The sequence below is a fragment of the Microtus oregoni genome, unplaced genomic scaffold (assembly GCF_018167655.1).
Source record: "Microtus oregoni isolate MIOR12 unplaced genomic scaffold, Mior012 000022F_ref0000154, whole genome shotgun sequence".
In the NCBI taxonomy this organism is placed as follows: domain Eukaryota; kingdom Metazoa; phylum Chordata; class Mammalia; order Rodentia; family Cricetidae; genus Microtus; species Microtus oregoni.
In genome coordinates this window covers 17904947-17919561 of record NW_024543081.1, presented here as the reverse complement: position 1 = coordinate 17919561, position 14615 = coordinate 17904947, and the positions used below count along the sequence as shown (strand labels likewise).

General features: G+C 49.7%; 1 protein-coding gene across 2 annotated transcripts; it reads right to left on the bottom strand.

Moving 5' to 3' along the window:
* Nucleotides 1-2265: 2265 nt before the first annotated feature.
* Nucleotides 2266-6909, bottom strand: LOC121461414 (cytochrome P450 11B1, mitochondrial-like). Of its 2 annotated transcripts, XM_041672500.1 has the most exons (9): nucleotides 6671-6909; nucleotides 6113-6268; nucleotides 5583-5782; nucleotides 5257-5460; nucleotides 4849-5000; nucleotides 3347-3513; nucleotides 3056-3134; nucleotides 2780-2968; nucleotides 2266-2379 (listed from the first exon to the last, which is right to left on the bottom strand). In XM_041672500.1, exons 1-9 carry the CDS (start codon nucleotides 6907-6909, stop codon nucleotides 2266-2268), a joined length of 1500 nt encoding a protein of 499 aa, XP_041528434.1. The 2 variants fall into 2 exon arrangements, with proteins under 2 accessions (XP_041528434.1, XP_041528435.1); XM_041672501.1 differs by lacking the exon at nucleotides 2780-2968.
* Nucleotides 6910-14615: the final 7706 nt, after the last annotated feature.

Here is a 14615-nt window from a genome sequence, read left to right as displayed (position 1 = left end):
CCCATGGCCTCTGCAAGGACAGTGCTCTTAACCACTGAGCCATCTCTCCCTTCCTTGATGTTTCTGATCAGGGATGTAAAGGTGACCCAAAGTTGAGAGGAAAGGAACAAGGGGACGCTTTGATCTCTGTGGCCTTGGCCTGCCTCATCTTGTTCCCTGCAAGGCCAAGCTGCGAGACCTGGGCAGTCCAGCCACTTAAAAACAAATCGTGGTTTATTCAACCACTCTGCTTTATATAAACATGCAGAACATATTACTAAATTGTGGCAATGACATAGCCCATGCATACATCTCTCCCTGTTCACTTTGCTGTGATTTTAGAATTACCCACGAGTTGTAGACAAGTACAAAGAATTTACTCTCTCGCTTGGCCGAATTCTTCTGGAACTGACATCACACATAATCAATGTGGTGTTCATCAATACAAAAAATGAATTTTAACGGGCTGAGGAGACAGCACAGTTGGTCAAACATCTGCTGTGCTCTCGCGATCCTGAGTTTAGACACATCCCATGAAAGTTGGACGTGGGGTAGATGGATCCCTGGAGTTCGCTGGTGGGATATTTTTACCAACTGGTGTACTCTCAGGTCAGCAAGAGACCTTGCCTCAATAAATAAGTTGAGGAGTGCCAAAGGCAGGTGCCTGGTGCCTACTTCTGTCTTCACATGCACGCATGCATGCATGCATATGTGTGCACTCACACACCTCCTTTATAGAGCGATATTAATGGAATCAAAGGAGACAATTATTTTCACCAGTTTTTCCAGTAACAGCCATTAGCTTTGCCCCTAGGTAGAAACCCAAGACACCTTGTGCAGTGTGTGGTACAATGGATGTCCCTAGGCTCTTCTCTCCTGTGTACTTTCTGACGGAATCCTTCGGCTCTGTTGGGGTTTTCTGCAGCACATATGAATGTGGAATCGTCTGGTGTTTTTATTTATTTTTTATTTTATTTATTTATTATTTATTTATGGTGTTTTCTCCTGACTAAAATGCTTTCACATTTGGGAGAGACCACTACAGAGAGAAAGAGCTGGAGGTTACTCTGCATTTCGTGTGTGTATGTGTGTGTGAGACCTGTTCACAGATTTTTCCTGTTTTACCATGAGTTTTGATGCTTTCTCTCCTTCTCAAAGTGACTTTTCTTCTTTCTTTCTTTAGATGCTTGTGGCAGGTGCCCAGGGAGTCCAGAAGGGGTGTCATATCCTTGAGAGCTGCAGTTGCAGGCTGTTGTAAGCTGCTTTGCATGGTTGCTGGGAGCCAAACCCAAATCCTCTGCAAAAAGCAGCAAGTGCTCTTAACCACTAAGCCAACTCTCCAGCCCTTAAAGTGATTTTTATATTGAGGAATTTAAAGCCTTATACTGAATGTTATAAGCATTTTCTGCCAATTCACCAGTTGGATTTTGGTTGCTTGGTGGGTGGGTTGATTTTTTTTCAGTGCAGAAACAGACCCATTTCTATTGTTCATAAGATACAGTTTCTATTTTATCAGGGCTACTAAGAAGGAATGAGGCGAAGAGAGTGTGGTTAGATATGCTTGTGACCCGGGGTACATTCCCTCCCTGCACTGTGCTTTGGCCAGTGGTGTCTGTAAGACCAGGAACACAGGGGCTGAAGGGTACCACACTACTGCTCCAAATGCCCCAACTCAGTCTGACTTGAGATATGTGCTCATCCGTTGACCAGAGAAACCTGCAAACTAATTTCTGAACCTTGTGTTACCAAGACATTTCCCCAGGGTCTGCGCATGGACTGGACTGGAGGGTGACTGCTGAGCATTCACTGTACCCTGAGCTCTGAGCCATATCACATGACATCTGGGGTGTGCAACATACACAGTAGTTTCCCAGCTGACCAGTTCTGTCTCTCTTCACGTGTGAGAATGTATCACGTGTGACCTCCTGGGCTTTCACTGTTGACATGAGATGTCCTTTCTGATGCTGGGTTCCTCTTGTACAACAATCATACAATACAAAGAAACTTTAGGAGAGGGTTCAGGAAGAGAGTAACAAGGATGTTTGGGACCAGACAGGAAGGCAAAGCCATTAAATGGACCCAATTGAATGGACCCACAGTTGGAGGCTTGGTGTGGTGGGGAGGAGGTGGCAAAGAAGGGACAGTAATCCTCCAGAGCCATTCCCTGGCTTTGAATCACAGTCTGTCAGATCCTAGACAAGAAGCTAGCCATGACCACAGGCATAATGTCCCAAGGAACAGGAGGGAGCGTCTGGCCTCCTGAGACACCAAAAACAGGTCATGTGACTAGCTGGCAGGCCTGAAAGTGAGGAGGGGGCTGCGGCTGGGCACCAAAACAAAGCGGTAGACCATCTGCACATCTGATTGCTCTTTTGTCTCCACCTTGAAGGATTTCAGCACCTGGAACACAAGGGGGCACTGTGGGAGGCAGAGCACTGGTCCATTTCCTGCTAAGCTGCTCAGTGCTGCCACCATGCCGCAGAGAGGACGTCCTGCACCACACCTAGCCCTGCTCACCCACCCACCCACCAAGCAACCTTTAAAGACCTGTCTAGGCAATGTTTACGCACGCTGCCTGGCAGGTCCCATCCTGCTCCACCTTATTCTTAAGGCCCTTCCCTCGCTGTGGGCGCTCTGTGCGTGCTCAAGCCCAGGCTCAGATAAACTCTGAGGGTCTGTTTTAGTTTCCCACTCCTACCCATCCAGCCTACACGCCATCTCACAGGCCCCGCCCATAGCTGCTCACGAGGTGCAGATGGAGACCTCCCCCATCCCACAGGCCCCGCCCAGAGCTGCTCACGTGATGTAGCAGGAGCAGCATCTCCACCTGTGCCAGGCGCTTCCCCAGACACTGGCGCACCCCAAAGCCGAAAGACAAGTGCTGGAAACTCCTTTTCCTCCCCAGCCAGCGCTGGGGCATGTAGCGCTCGGGCCTCGGAAATACTGAAGGGTTTCGGCCCAGGGAGTAGAGGTAGAGTAGGACCAATGTCTGTGGGCAGACGCCAAGGACAAGGTCAGCTGCCTCTTTGGGATGGTGCAGAACAGGGCAAATGGTGGCTGTATGAGGATCACTCACCCCAGCAGGGACATGGAAATTATGAAGCTCTAGGTCTGAGCTTAGAATTCTCTCCAAAGTGGTAGCAATAGGATAGAGCCTAAGGGTGGGGGAGCAATGGGAGAGGCCTCAGCTCTGAAGGACTTCTGTCCACATCTGCACCTCCCTCCCTCAGATTCCCCCAGGGCGCTCAGCCAACCTCCAGAGGAGCAACAGCGTCCAGCCACAGGAAGAAGAGCAGAGAACTTGGCTGCCCTCGGCCCCAGAAAAGACAGGGGACAGAACAGCAGGGAATGGGCAGCCAGTACCTACCTCAAGGTCTCTTTAAGGGCCGCCTGCAATAGGGGCAGTTCTGTCAAAGCTCTCTGAGGATCTGCAGCGATGCTGGCCTCAGCTGCCAGGCTCTCTTGCCGAATGGCCTGCTGAACATCTGGGTTCCGTGCCAGCTCAAAGAGAGTCATTACCAAGGGGACTGCTGTCTGCAGGAGCCAGAGAGCAATCTTGGATATCAAGCCTGACCCTCCCAAAGGGCATCCCTACTGTGAAGATACCTTTCTCCTAGAGAAGTGCATGGCCACAGCAATGCAGGCCCCTCAGACCCTGACCTCCTCCTCTAACGTTCCCTGAAATCCCAGTCCTGGCCAACACCTTAGCACCTTCAGAGTTGGGTGCTCACAATCTGATCTGGTGCCTATTGAAATGGACTCTGTGTCACTAAAGGAAACTGTGCCACCCGCATCTACATTCCCAAACACTTGATTTGTATTGGCTGTCCACATGCGCCTCGAGATTGGCCTTACTGTCCAAACCTCTAATGGGTCACAGCTTTTCACACTGACTCTTCCTGACTGGTGTGAGCCCTAAGCTTCTAGATCTAGAATGCATTTTTCAATGGTATGGCCCATAGAAACAGTCTCCTAGGTGTCTCCCTGAAGTCACCGGTCTGCTTCCAGCTTCCACCTTGGGCATATCAGCCGCTCTTTGTGTTGCCTTATTGGCCCTTCGTGATGGGGACCAGATACCTGTTGGCCTCATCTGGCCTCTGGCCCCTGCTTCAGGTAGCTTGCTGCCTCCCCAGGCCTTGTTGTCTGTGCATACAGCTCTGGCTTTTCAGACTCCTTTTCATAGGCTCTCTGAGCTCTGTTTGCTTTGTTCCTGCAGCTCTGGCTTCTCACTCCCACAAGCCCTGTGCTGGTCCTCATTACCCTCCCAAATACTACTCCCTCCATGGTGGGAGTGTCATGGACTCTTCCTTCTCTAGAACCTGAGGCCTCTATTCCTAATAAGAAGCCTAGCCCAGAGCAGTCTCTCAGAGAAGGGTCCTTTGACTGCCAGGAATCTTGTACCTGGACCCACGTGTCCTAGAGGCCGCCCGGCGATCTTCCCCCTTCTGCGTCAGCGGGCAGCTTGGGTGTTTGTCGCTTCATCCGCCTTGCCTTTCCTTCCATCTGTCTCAAGCTCCCACTGACTGGAATGCCAGCTCCACAGTTCAACAGAGGACTCTGGGCTGCTCACTCTGCTCACTCCCAGCTGCCCTCCTAGCCCTGCAGCATGCTCATGCATTGGAGGAAGTGAGGGCAGTCTGCTGCTTGTGTGGGCTTTCTAACCTGATTTGTGCCTGGACTTGGATGTGCAGGTCTTTTCTACAAACTCTCCAGCTAGGGTTCCTTTCCTTTACTCGGACATTTCATTGGCTTCGCGGGGAATGGCTATGATGAGGGAACAAGATTGGGGGACCCAGGTGAGGAGGAAACTGTGCTTTGGGGGAACAGCAGGGGGCATCACAGTGGAATTATGCTCCATGGGATCCTGACCGTGTCCACACTTCCAGAGATGAGTTCCAGAGAATTGGCCAGGATGGCATCCATTGGCAGAGCACCCTCTGCTACCAGCTCTGATATGACACTCCAGGACTGTGGGTGACCCTTTGCCAACTCTTGATACACATTCTTGACATATTTCGTGACTGAATAAGAAGAGAGAACATCTGGTCACGATGCTGGGACAGGTTTCTCCTTCATTGTCCCAGCTTATCGTGTCCCTGGCACCTCAGTATCCCTGCTTGTGTGCCACCCTCGTGGGGTCACACAATCCTAAGCTCACTGTGGAACCACAGAAGGGTCTTAAGCGGCCACAGCTCCTTGAAGGACATGAATAGGAATGGGAATTGTGGGATCATTGTCCCTCTATCCCATGGTGCTGCCCAGGTCAGTGGCCCTCACCATGCTCAGTGATGAAATCCCAGGACTCAAAGTTCTCTTTCCACACCCGGCTGCTTGTCCAGCGAGTCAGGCCACTGGGTAAAAACATGAGCTGTGTGGTGGTCTTGAACATGGAATGCAGGGCGTGGATGAACTTCAGGCTACCAGAGTTCAGGTCATGGCCAAGGAGGCCCAGTCGCTCCCCACAAAGAACAAAGTGACTGGCTGCAGAGAGAATATTATCACTGACCAAGGCAGTCCCTGGTCTCAATGTTCTCCCCTTTCCTCCTTCTTGGCCTCTGCCTTCCCCATATCCCTCAAGCTGGAACCTTCCCGAGGCCACACACCTTCTATGGTATAGTTGAACACACTGGACTGAAAGTCCATGGAGAAGCTTCCATGGGCATTCATCAGCATCTTCTTCTTCAGAGCCTCCAAGAAGTCCCTTGCTACCATGTCCACCATGGGGACAAACTTTTGAACAGCCTTTGGTGACAGCATATTTGGGTTCAGCCGCAGGCGGTTGAAGCGCCATTCAGGCCCATTTCTGCAGAGTACAGAGTAGAGGTATGGACACCTCTCAGGAAAGGCCTGGCCCAGGCTGTGCCCATCTTTCTGCCCCTCAGAGAAATTGGGGCACAGGGGTGGCAGGCTCGGCAAGTCCTGTCCCCACTTCTTTCTTTCAACACAGTTTCCGTGTGTTGGACAGAGGTCACTAAGTCTGAGGTGGACTTGGCATAGCCACACCCATGGAGAAAGGAGGCTGGGCTGTCAAGCTCTGCACACCTGACCTACACCACCTTCCCACAGAGGAGAAGCCCTGGTTGAGTTCAGAACCACAGTCTCACCTCCCTCCTCATTCCCAATGTCCACTCACAGCAAGAACACGCCACGTCTCAGGCCACGGTGTTCTCTGTGGGCCACCCAGGGTTCCAAGATCATGCGGTAGGGCTGTGTATTGTCTGCCTGAAAAAGCTTCTCAGCGTCCTCCGGCAGCATCACAGACACAACCTGTGTTCTTCCTATGCTGTACCTATGGGGTGAAGAACAGCGCCTTCCTGGGGGCGGGGGGAACGTCCTCCACCTGAGCACCCTGCAAACTCAGCCCTGTCTGTGTGCTCTCTCACCTCAGCCTCCCCTAGCCCTGGCTCTCCCCCAGGAGGGCTCCTCCCACTGTCTGCCTGACTTCTCTCCACTTCAGCACTCCTGACACTCTGTCCTCTCAGCCATGAGCAGTGCCTTTCCCTGTCCAGGTGGAGAACCATGGTCTCTGTGAGTCAGGTCCATAACCTCCTGTGCTCCCTCCCTGTCTCCCTAAGCAAGGAGTGTCTGGTGCCTACTGGGGAGTGCAGCCCCTCATACCCTGCAGAGCCTGAGCAACGAGGGGCCCAGGAAGCTCTGTCTGTGCTCAGCTAAGAGTCAGGAAGGCCCTTACCTGAAAATGGGCCCCAGCTCCTGGAAGGCCTGATGCATCTCCAGGTGCAGGTTCTTTTGGCCCTGCTCCCTCAGGATCTGTATCATCTTCAGCCACCTGTTTCTGGAGTACTGTGGGATGGCTTCAAAGGGCTGCAGTGTGTTGGGGGCCAGGGTTGCTGTGGTGCCCAGTGCCCTTGTCCTGCGCAGGCACTGCCAGGGTCTTGCCAGCCACACATCTGCCTTTGCCTTGAGTGCCATTGCTTCCTCCTCTCTTCAGTCCACGGCCTTTTATCCTGCCTTGAGGACGTGAACTGCAGACTGAGGGTGTCACTGCTGGATATGTCCCTGGGCTTGCCCCCGAATTCTATTCCAGGCAGATGGCTCTGCTGGAGGTAGAGGAAGGAGATGGCCTTCTTCCAGGGCCCATCTCTGCAATGCCTGTAGGAGGGTGGCAGTTAAGGTCAGGTGCAGAATTTACATGGACACTTGAAGAATTTCCACTGGAGGGCACAGCCCCCTTTCTCCTCCCCAAGCTGAGAGCAGTCAGATGAACAGAGTCTTCTTTATTGTGGAGCCTTGAATGAGTCACCCTCATTTTTGCTTTGAGGATCACTAGCCTGATAAAGAGGGTGGGTTTTCACTCACCGTCCTGACTCACATTTAAATGTCGTCTTTGAAAATTTCTCATTTCTCTTCAGATTGAGAACTAACAAATATATTTATCATCAGGTAGGGGGATAGCTTAGTTGGCCAAGCATGACAACCCGAGTACAGACCCCTCAAAACCATGTAAAAGCAAGGCCCATCAGCGGGAAAGCATAGGCCAACACTTGGGAACCAAAACAGGCAGAGCTTCAGTCTACAGTCAAATGTGAACACTCTAAGTTTAGTACAAGACCCTGTGTGTATGCACGCGCACGCGCGCACACACACACACACACACACACACACACACACGGAGCCAGACCTCTCCCCCCACAGATCTATGTGCAAATATTTATGTACACATTTCCCATGCAGAAAAGGGTTTTTTAAATACTTCTAACTTTTATTGATTCTTTGTGAATTTCACATCATGCATCTGATCCCACTTAATCTGCCCGACCCCTTACATCCTCCCTCTGCCCTTGCAACCTCCCCACAAAACAAAATTTAAAAGAAAAACCAAGGACCAAACATAGCAAGCCAAAAGAGGAGGGAAAGGAAAGAAATCTCACCGTGGAAGCTGGAGTGAGGCCCGCTGAGTCACACGGAGTCCATTCATCTCTTACAAGGGCTCATTGGAGTCATTGGTCTGGCTCAAGGCCTCTGGCTTCTGCTACCCTGCTGATAATGGGTTCTCACTGGGGGTCCTCTTCAAATACCTTGGTGTTGTCATGGAGATCCTGCTGCTTTGGAGCTGGAGGTTCAGCCCCTTCACATGCTCCAACAGTTCATAGATGAGGAGGATGTTGGGGTGGGCTAACCCGTAGCCCTGGTTCTGGAGCTGGGTGGTAGCTACCAGTTCCCCTCACCGTCAATACCTGGACAAGCTCTCCAGCACTGCCTGGGCTAGCTCACCAATACCACCCGAATTGATAAGCGAGGCCAGTTCTCCTGCCTTCGGGTCCTCATAGCTGGCTTACCCACACTCAACATCACCAGGGCCAGCTCTACTATTTTGTCCAGGCAAGGTATAGGGCCCTCTCTGGATTGCTGTGGGGAACCTTCCAGGGGAGAGGAAGGGGACCATCTCCCCTGCTCTCACACCTTCAGGACTGGCTCACCTGTACCCAGGACGACAAGGTCAGCTCTAGTATGCTGCTCAGGAGGGGTGTAGCACCCACCACTGCTCTCTTATGTGCTGAATTTGGTGAGGGGCAGAGCTAATTCTTTCATACTAGTGACCCTAAGGCCTGCTTTCTCTCTTGCAGATAGCAAAGGGTGGAGCGGGGAGGGCATATTTCCCTCACCCATGCCACAGACTGCCAGGCACGTGCGGGTGGGGGGGTGGGTGTTGTCAGCTCTCCTGCTCTCTTGTTCTCAGGGCCTACTCACCTGAGTCCCCCAACAATGGAATCAGATCTAGCACACTGACAGGGTGCAGAGCCTATGAGGACCAGTAGCTCTTCCACTCATGGGGCCAGTTCTCTCACCTGCCACAGGTGGGTGGGCCACAGAGGAAGAGTTTTTAAAACATGTATAAACTGTTGTATGACTAAGCTGAGCTAAACAACACACTGTTATGATCTGTGTGAGAAATACCACCCCCTAGGCTTGTGTGTCTGAACACGTTGCCCACGCCGATGTGTTTGGAGAGACTACAGAGTGTCTGGCAGGTGGGCTTAACTGAAGAAACTGGACCTCTGTGCTGAGTGTTTGGGTCTTTCACTCAGCCCCACGTTTTTCCGTATCTGTCCTGTGTTTCCTGCTTTGACATCTCCTGCTTTACAGCAGCTTGCTGCCAAGCTCCATTGGATCGCCAGTGCTATGGCTGCCTTGCTCCCAGAATTCAAGCTGTGCCCGCCCCTGCAGCAGACAGTCCCTGCTGTGCAAACACATAGACCCCATAGAGGATGGAAGCAAGCCCAGCCCCTCCCCCCTCAGAGCTGCCAGATGAGTTTGTGGTCTTGGCCAGCACCTGGGTCCTTAGCACTGAGTTCATAGTGAAATTTCCCATCCTCTGTCCGAAAAACTTTGGAAGTCAGATAGTCCCTTTGTTCAGGGGATGTCTCCGAAGGCTCTCTTTCTCCTCCAGACCTCCCTTCCACCCCACCTTTCTGTATGTCACCACTGTCTCACTTATTCACCTTCTCTAAGCTTCCGATGGAGCCCCCTCTCCAGGTTTTTTTAAGGGAAGCCTCCATTTCCCTTTCTGTTCCCGTTATGTCAACTCTCATCTTCTGACTTCACCCTCTACCCCTTCCCTAGTAAATCTCCCACCTCAACCCCCAATCATGACCATTGTAGTACTCAGGTTCTCTGTCCTAATATAACAAATGGGTCCTTAGGGTCTGCTTTCAAGATGAGGTACGTTGAGAGTCCATCAGTGGATCACAAATAAGCGAGAGGCACTGAGTTCCTGCCTTTCTCTAGCTTGAAGCTGGTGCCTGCTAGCTGCTCTCAGTTCATTTTAGGATTGAAGAGCTGCAGACCGTCTGCTATGTGACTAAATCCATGTATCCAAAAAGAGGGGAGAGGGGAATCTTGAGCCCCGGGAAGACAGGAAGATGGGGATTTGGGGTCAGTAGGCTGTGCTAGTTCAATATGGGAAGACTGTAACTCTCTGGAGTACAAGCCTGGGGGTGGGGGTGGGGGAGACAGTAGGGATAGATTTTAGTTTAGTGACTATGGGAAGCACAGTTTCATGCCTGTCACTTTTACATTCTCTCCACCCTGACACTCACTTCTGCAGAATCTTAAAAGAAAACCTGTCTCATTCTCTTGTCTTAGGGCAGTGAAGTCCAGGCCTGTGGGGCTCTAGAGGAGAGCAAGGACTTTGTGGCAAATGGGTTTATAGACTATTGTGTTAAGAGTCTAGGAAGCATCTGGTGGCATTCGACCCATGCCTTGGAAATTTGAATGTGTCCACAGCAAAAGTCATAGACTAAGTTGTCTGGTGAAGCAATTTCAAGACAGCACTACACTGAGCTTGGGGCGGGTTGCTCACTGCTCTTAGATTTACAGCAGAAAGATGTGGAAACTTGAGGTTTGGCAAAGAAAGGGGTATAAAGGGAGTTAATGCTGTTCACAGCAGAGACGAGGTCAGCAGCGTGCTGTTAGAGAGATTGACACATAAGGAGGACCCACACATTTGCACTTGAAAAAGAGGGACGACATCTAGAAGCTAAGACCCCACTCTTGGGGAGCTTAAACATCTAAAACGCGAAACAATTCCACACCAGTTTGTATTTAAAGGTTTATTTATTTGAGAGGAAAAAACTTACAGAACACTGTCCTACACGACAGCCAGGAAAGGAGTCTAGTCGCTGGAGCAAGAGAGAGCGGAGGGCTGAAGCTGCTTTTTTAAAGAGAAAGAGACCATGCCCCAGGGGGGTGGTATCTCAACGGCTATTGGCTGAAGGAGCAGAAGGAGCTCCCGCAGCAAACATCTAGTCTTTTCTGAGACTCAGGACAAAATGCAAACTCATTTGGAAAGCTTCCATCCAAAAGAAAGGAACTTAACAGAGAACTCTCAGGGCATCCTTCTTCAGCAGGTCCATCTAGGGAAGTTTTGCCAGTTTCCTACAGGGAGAAGTTCAGAGACCAGTGAGGCTGTGTTAGAAGGGGCCCTTGGCTGTATCTCAAACTGCAGAACTCTGGCCTCATCTACATGATGCAGTATGCACCCGGGAGAGGGTGAGAGAGGCTCGTGTCAAGCTTTCAGACAGCTTCTGAGGCCAGACAAGGGGAAGCTCTTGAAATAGCCATGCAGGAAGCAGTGGGAAAGAGTCCTAAGCTGTAATGGGCTCAGAATGCTGGTGGTGCCCGAAATGTGCAGGTCTGCCGAGAAGAGCTGCAGCTGTGAGCAGAACTCGGCCGATAGAGAAAACGTTCTGCAATCAAAAGGGCTACAGATGGAGGGCTTGCCAAACCTACTGAGCCCTGATGGCGCCATGTTGAGCTCAAGATTCTGACCAAATGTGGAACTTAAGAATTTGCTGTTTGCCCTGCTGAGTCCAGTCTTGTTTTGGTGTGATCCCCATGTACTGTGTCCCTGTGATGGCTACCTCATTTGTCAACTTGACACTACCTAGGATTAGCTGAGAAGAGGGTCTCGATGAGGGATTGTCTGCGTTGGTTGACCTGCGGATATGTCTGTGGGTGAAGAGGTCTTAATTAAGTTCTTCGATATGGGAAGACCCAGACTGTGGTGGGCAGTACCATTTCCTAGACAGGGAGCCTAATCTATCTACAAGTGAAGAAGCCAAGCTGAGAGAAAGCAAGAATGAACAGTCGGACACACGCTTCTGCTCTTGATTGTGGCTATGATGTGAAAAGGGTGTAACTTGGAATCATAAGCCAAATAAACCCTTTTCTTCCTAAGCTGCTTTTTGTTAGGCTGTTTTTATCACAGCAGAGATGAAACTAGCGCAGGCCCCTATTTCTTCCCTTTAGAATGAAGACAGTCGCTCCGAGCAAGACTGGTAGGAAATGCATTATTTGGTCCTTATTTTTATATGGACTCACAGTTAAGAGATGGCCTTGTATCCCAGAAGAGACTTTAGACTTTTGAACAGTGTTGCAACTACTTAGTCGTGGGGACTTTTAAAATGAACTGGAAAAACTTTGGATTGTGAGGTAGCTCCAGACTTACTGGGGTCAGGGACAGAGTGCAATGGTTTGTCTGTGAAATGTCCCCACAGGCTCATGTATTTGAATGCTTGGCCCCAAACTGATGGCTCTGGATTTGGAAGCTGTAGAACGCTGAGAAGATAAGGCCTATCAGGAGAAGGAGGATCTCTGGAGAAAAAGCCTTAAGATTTATAGTCTGGCCTATCAATGTTTGACCCATGTTTTCTGTCTCCTGTTCCATCAAGATATAAAGGGGTGAGAAATCCAGGCCTCAAATTCCTGCCAGCATGGAATCGGCTAGCCCAGTGCCTTGCCTGCCACAATGAACTGTATCCCTTGGGACAGCTGGTCTTTACTTGTCAACTTGACACAATCTAGACTCACGTGGAAAGGGGATCTCCATGGGAGATTGTCTGCGTTTGGTTGTGGGCGTGTCTATGAGTGAGGTCTTTATTAAATTCATTGATGTGAGAAGACCCAGCCCACTGTGGGGAGGACCATTACCTAGATAGGGAGTCCTGCACTGTATAAAAGTGGAGAAAATAAAATGATCTCAAGCAAAGCAAGCAAGTGAGCATGTGTGCATCTGTGTTTCTCTCTGACCTTGACTGTGGATGTGATGGGACCAACCATATGAAGTTCCTGCCTTGACTTCCCCACAATAATGGAACTGTAACCTGGAATTCTAAACTAAACTAAATCCCTTTATCGGTTATTGTTTTGATTTTCGGTCATGGTGTTTCATCACAGCAGCAAGAATGAAGCCAGCACAATGTTCAGATCATGAACTGAAATAATTTCTCTTCCTTCAAGTTGCTTTTATCAGATTTTTCTGATAAAAAGTATTAAGAAAAAGTGGCTAATATTCGTACTTAGGTCACAAGCAGCTATTTTTGTGGTGAGAAGTTAGTCTGATCTTTCGGCAGTTTGTAAACATCAACACAACACATGTTGACAATGGTCCCACCATGATGCTCGGTAAGTCTCTAGAACCTATTCTCTCTGCTGACTGACTTATGTGCCTTTGGCCAACCGTTGCTTTGTCTTGAGGCCTCAACCAATTGTTACTACTGTCTTTCCATTTTCTGCTTTTGGGAGCAGAGCTTTGCTTAGCTCACCTACTTATATGCCCACTTTTCGTGTGTAAATGGAGGTTTCTCTTCCGCCCACCAGTTCCCAAATGAACACTCAGAGACTTAATATAATTACAAACTATATGGCCGAATTTGCTCAGGGCAAGGGGTGTTCCCTTATCGATGGACTGTTTTGTTTTCTTTTTCTGTTTCTTTCTTTCTTGGGAGGGGGGTTTTGTTTTCTTTGACTTTTGTTTCCTTGTTTTTGTTTTTGCTTTTGGATTTTTGAGACAGGGTTTCTCTGTGTCACAGCTCTGGCTGTCCTGGAACTCACTCTGTAGAACAGGCTGGCCTCGAACTCACAGAGGTCTGCCTGCCTCAGCTCTGCTGGGATTAAAGGCGTGCACCACCACCACCCAACTTGGGCTGCTTTCTTTCTTCGCTAATTTGAGTGCTCTGCTGTGACAGTGCTGTTTACGGCAGAGGGAGAGCTGTCTTTGAGATAAAAATTGTTTCCTTTGGGTGTTAACTGGGCACGCGTGAGGGCTAAGGACTTGATTTCCGAGGTCCCTCTGCTCTTCCCTGTGGCTATGCCAATTTACTTTCCCACCAACAATGCACAGATGTCCACTTTCCCTCCTCCCTTCTCGGTGCCTGGGATCTTTCTCTTCTTTATAATTGTCATTCTCACGAGCATCAGGTGTTTCTCGCAGTGGATTGGATTGGATGACTGGTGGAGCTGAGCATCTTTCGTGTACCCACTGTCATCTGTGTGTCTTCTTTTAAGGATGTCTCTTCAAGTCCTTGGCCCATTTGCTGAACCTGTCATTCTTGCTAATTGAGTTGATTGAACACTCCCTACTTGGTGGCTGTCTTTGGAGGCTGGGACACTTCAGGAGATGTATGTCTTACATGAGAATATAGGGCTTATAAAATGTGTGGCTCTATTTTTCATTCCTTCCGGTCTCTAGATTGTCTCCACAGCCATCGGTCGGTTCCTTGTGATCCTACAGGTGTTTTTCATTTGCTACATTTCTGTTCGTGAAGCAAGAGCTGTGTCACTACCCGACTGTGCTGCAGAAGTAGGAGCTTGAAGCAGTTCTATGTAGAGACTGACTATGGTGTAAGGAGCCGCAGACCGGTGCTCAGATGACAAGAGGTGAGAGTAACGACTGCTTTTGGTTTCTGCTCCCCGCCGACATGGCATGCATGTCAGTCAGTGCAGTAGCCTGTATAAGCTGCCTCCCAAAATGCACAGCCCAGGAGACATAAACTAGACCTCTGTGGATGACAGCTCCAGAGGCTGCACAGTACAAGACCAAGAACACCAGTGTCTAATGACGCCTCTTTTATAGACACAAAGGAAAACAAGGTTTGAAGTAAAGTTGCAAGTCAGAGTGGAAATTTTCTAATGCAAACAACATAGTAAACACATACTGGACACCATAGCCCAGCAGGAGCTGGGGAGTCAGAAAATGCCTTGACCCAAAACGAAATTAAACACAGCCCTACAACACGGTAACACTTAGTAAGCGGCAAAATCAACACTCAAAGAGAAACTCAACACATGTCAGCAACATTGGGTCTTGTTCAGCATTTTTTTTTGTAATTTTTATT